Genomic DNA, 4042 nt, shown 5'->3' with positions numbered 1-4042 from the left:
GCTCCTGTTTACTGCAATGGGAGTTACGGAAACAGCAGAGCACCGGCAAATTCAGAAGTTTCCATATGCCTGACCACCTGGGACTGCTGCTTAGACCCTTCTCGCTGTGGGTACAGCGAGATGGGAGAACCCTTTCACCCCTTAAAGATAGGGCCAATTTTCACTTTTTGCGATTCTGTTTTTCTCTCCCTACTTTTTTAAATTTTCCGTTAACATTGGCTTATTTTTTTCGGGACAAGTTGTATTTTTCAATGACGCCATTTTATTTACCATAGCTTTTATTGGAAAATAGGAAGAAAATCTTTGTGGGGTGAAATAAAAAATAAAAAAGCAATTCCGCCAAGTTTTGGGGGGTTTTGCATTTACAGCGTTCACTGTGCGCTAAAAATAAGATGGTGACCTTATTCTGCCGGTCAGTTCAATCACTGCAATGCCAAATTTGGTGTAAAGTAGAACTGGCTCAGTTGTCCATAGCAACCAATCAGATTCCACCTTTCATTTTGGACAGCTCCTTTGAAAAATAAAAGGTGTAATCTGGTTGCTATGGGCAACTAAGCCAGTTCTTTACACCAGTTTGATAAATGACCCCCATAGTTTGTATAATGTTTTACCATTAGAAACCTTAGCATTTTTTTTTTTTTGCATTGTCATATTCTGACAGCCATAACTTTTTTATTTTTCCGTCTACAGAGCTGTGCGAGGGTTAATTTTTTTTGCGGGGACGAGCGGTAGTTTTGGGATGCATATGACTTTTTTCACATAAAAAGAATGGGGGAGAGGGGCAATGTGACCAAAAAACACCAAACTGACAATTTTTATGTCCTTTCCTGTTACAACGTTCACCGCGCACAATAAACATTTTTACATTTTAAAAGTTCGGACATTTTCGGATGTTTATTTGGGTAATGGGAAAGGCGGGGTGATTAAATTTAAAAAAAATATTTTTTAAAACTTTCCCCCTAAAAAAATTTCCACTGTCATTTTTTGCCTCCTTTTTGGACTTGAATATGTGATCTTGTGATCGCTTGTACCATAGACTGCAATAGAATACTACTGCAGACTATGGGATTTTTATAGGCTGCCTGTCAAACTGTTCCTCGGCCATAGCTCTGTAGGCACCTTGCTATGACAGATGTATGTATGTGAAACACCTGGGAGATTTGCTGGTTATTCCGGCAGTCTGGGGCACCTTCCTTCTTCCCTGAAGTGTCCCAGACATTCCAGGACAGTTATGTTCAACTTTATTTATATAGGGCAGTGTTTGTTGCCCGTAGCAACCAATCAAAGTGCAGCACTTATTTTTCAAGCACGCTAAAAGAAATGAAAGCTGCGCTCTGATTGGTTGCTATGGGCAACAAAGCAAAGCTTTCCTTTACAGTTTCATAAATCTACCCCATAGCAACAAACCTATAGAAACCAATCACAGCAATGCTTTCATTTCTTCCTGAGTTCCTATTGGTCGCTATGTGGCTAAAAGAAATAACTCTTTCCCATAGCAGCAAGCCTTCCCTCACAGGCCATAACAACCAATCACAGCGCAGCTTTCTTTTCTTCCTGAGCTCTTATTGGTTGCTGTGTGGCTAATAGAAATAACTCTTTCCCATAGCAGCAAGCCTTCCCTCACAGGCCATAACAACCAATCACAGTGCTGCTTTCTTTTCTTCCTGAACTCTTATTGGTTGCTGTGTGGCTAATAGAAATAACTCTTTCCCATAGCAGCAAGCCTTCCCTCACAGGCCATAACAACCAATCACAGCGCTGCTTTCTTTTCTTCCTGAGTTCTTATTGGTTGCTAGGGGGTTAATACCACTTTCCCATAGCAGCAAGCCTTCCCTCACAGGCCATAACAACCAATCACAGCGCTGATTTCTTTTCTTCCTGAGCTCTCATTGGTTGCTATGGGACTGATTATTAAGACTGTTGGAGAACCCAGCGCCTGTTGGACTAGTACGTATACACATATACTGGGGCTTGTAGTCCCTTTACAGTCGGTAGTGTTACACCGCACTCACATTCATGTCGTTTTTCTCATTTTACTGACACGCCTTGAGTGTAGCAACATGGCGACTAGTGTCTTCTCAGTCAGGTGTACGCACACGGCGCCGGCGCAGCGTGATGACGTCGTGTTTACGGAAGTAGTTGTGTACTTGGAAGATGGAGCAGAGACACCGGCAGATCCTGCGGCAGAATCGGGTGCGGCTGGTCACCTCCCTAGAGGTGAAGAGCCTCTGGGATCCGCTGGTGGAGAAGGGGGTGTTCAGCAATGACATGATCGAGGAGATCCAGGTGGGGGCAGCAGTGTGATCGCTGGTGGGCTAATATTGGGGTGCACTGGTGATAGTGTGCTGGGACCTTCAGTGCATAAGGGGGTGCCAGGACTCCAGCTGGAGATATTGGGGACCCTCAAACAAGAAAAACCATACACCCCTCCCCGAGTGAGAGGGGTTATCCCCCGCCACCCATATGGCCCCTCACATTTCCCCCCTGTGACGTCCCAATTTCCATCCTATTGTTTCCTACCAGATGGCCGGGACACGGAGGGGTCAGGCTCGGAAATTACTGATCGACCTAGAAACCCGCGGCAGCGACGCCTTCCACCTGTTCCTGCAGTGTCTGAGGGACTCCGGGCAGCACGACCTCGCCGACCTCCTACAGGAAACCGGGGGGTGGAGGGAGGTGAAAAAACCTGCTCCGCTCCCCCCAACACCGATCCCCATGATTCCCCAGAGCAAATGTGAGTTATAATGGAACATCCCACCCCCGCTCTGTGTGTGTGTCAGTCCTTTCTGTCATTTTGGAGTTGTATTTGTGAATCAGGCAGCTCAGGATGAGCAGTGTTGTGATACTGGTACGTTTTCTTTCTTTAGGTCTTGTCGATCAGACGCTTAAACCCCTCGACATGCAGACGGTTTGTATATTTGGGCCTCTGCCTCTGATTGGGGGGGTGGGGATGGTTCAGTCCACCGTCGCGGTGTGTAATACTATCTCTTCCTTCCGTCAGGATTATCCCATGAACTTTAACCCCTGCGGCGACTGCCTGATCATCAATAACATGGAGTTCTGCGAGTCGTCCGACTTGTCCTACAGAACCGGATCGGACATTGACCGCGAGAAGCTGGAGAGGCGGATGCGCTCGTATCACTTCCAGGTGACGGTGAAGAACAACCTGAAGGCAGCGGTGAGTGCGAGCGGCCCCGTAAAAATAATCGCCATTCATCTGACCGCTCCTGTACTCCAGCAGGGAGCAGTCCAATAATCCGGAATCTTCCAGAGAGGTCATATGGCTGACAGCTCCAGTGATGATGATGGTGGTTATTGTTATAAATATGAACATTATTGCTATAATATTCCGTTAACTCCTTCCCAGCATCTGCTGTACATGTACGGTGGGAGTCGGAAGGGATTGTATGGAGCGAGTCCAAGATTGGGTTAAACAGCTCCCCGGCATCTGAGCAGTTAGACAAAGAGAGGGATCTCCTTTTGTCCTTCAGTCGCCCCCCCCATGACAAAGTTGTGGGGTGCTGAACGCTTGTCATGGCAGCTGGGGTTACAACACCCTGATAGGCTGACGGCAATGGCGCAATACAGAAGTACTGCAAAGTATTATTGATCACTAATCCGCCACCTCCGGTGCTCCAGTAGACGTGAATCTACGAATCCCAGCATGCTCCATTCGCGTCTATGGGATTTCCAAGTACATCTGAGCAAGTGTGCATGCTGGGAATTGTAGTTTCCCAACAGCTGGAGTCCCGGAGGTGGCTGACTTCTGCCCTAGGAGGACTAAATTAAAATTGCAAGGGGTTGTCTGGGCTACAGATATTGATGACCTATCCTCAGCATAAGGGCTCATGAACAGGCCTACAAACAGCGGGTCCGCAATATATGTGCCCTTGCCGTTTTTGCACCGCATCCCATATGTGGACCCATTCACTTGAATGGGTCAGCAATCTTGAAGGTGCGGTGCGGAACGGAGGCACGGAAGCACCACAGAGCGCTTCCTTGTAGTTTCTCTCTATGCCTCCGTACCGCAAAAAAAATAGAA

The 4042-nt window shown here is 47.1% G+C and overlaps 1 protein-coding gene across 1 annotated transcript; it reads left to right on the top strand.

Annotated features, from left to right (window-relative positions):
- Positions 1-2119: 2119 nt before the first annotated feature.
- LOC122927045 (caspase-9-like) lies at positions 2120-3520 on the top strand. Its single transcript, XM_044278598.1, has 4 exons — positions 2120-2286; positions 2524-2734; positions 2868-2908; positions 3002-3520. Exons 1-4 carry the CDS (start codon positions 2155-2157, stop codon positions 3254-3256), a joined length of 639 nt encoding a protein of 212 aa, XP_044134533.1. The 5' UTR covers positions 2120-2154; the 3' UTR covers positions 3257-3520.
- The last annotated feature ends 522 nt before the right edge of the window (positions 3521-4042 follow it).

The sequence above is a fragment of the Bufo gargarizans genome, chromosome 2 (assembly GCF_014858855.1).
Source record: "Bufo gargarizans isolate SCDJY-AF-19 chromosome 2, ASM1485885v1, whole genome shotgun sequence".
NCBI classification, from domain to species: Eukaryota; Metazoa; Chordata; class Amphibia; order Anura; family Bufonidae; genus Bufo; species Bufo gargarizans.
Note: the sequence above shows the minus strand (reverse complement) of the source record. Positions and strands in the feature narration are given on the sequence as shown.

What these genes read in the sequence shown, in the direction of transcription:
- LOC122927045 (XM_044278598.1), top strand. Translation starts at nt 2,155, where the DNA reads ATGGAGCAGAGACACCGGCAGATCCTGCGGCAGAATCGGGTGCGGCTG. An exon ending in ACATGATCGAGGAGATCCAG is followed by an intron (nt 2,287 to 2,523) that starts GTGGGGGCAGCA and finishes GTTTCCTACCAG; the next exon opens with ATGGCCGGGACACGGAGGGG. An exon ending in CATGATTCCCCAGAGCAAAT is followed by an intron (nt 2,735 to 2,867) that starts GTGAGTTATAAT and finishes TTCTTTCTTTAG; the next exon opens with GTCTTGTCGATCAGACGCTT.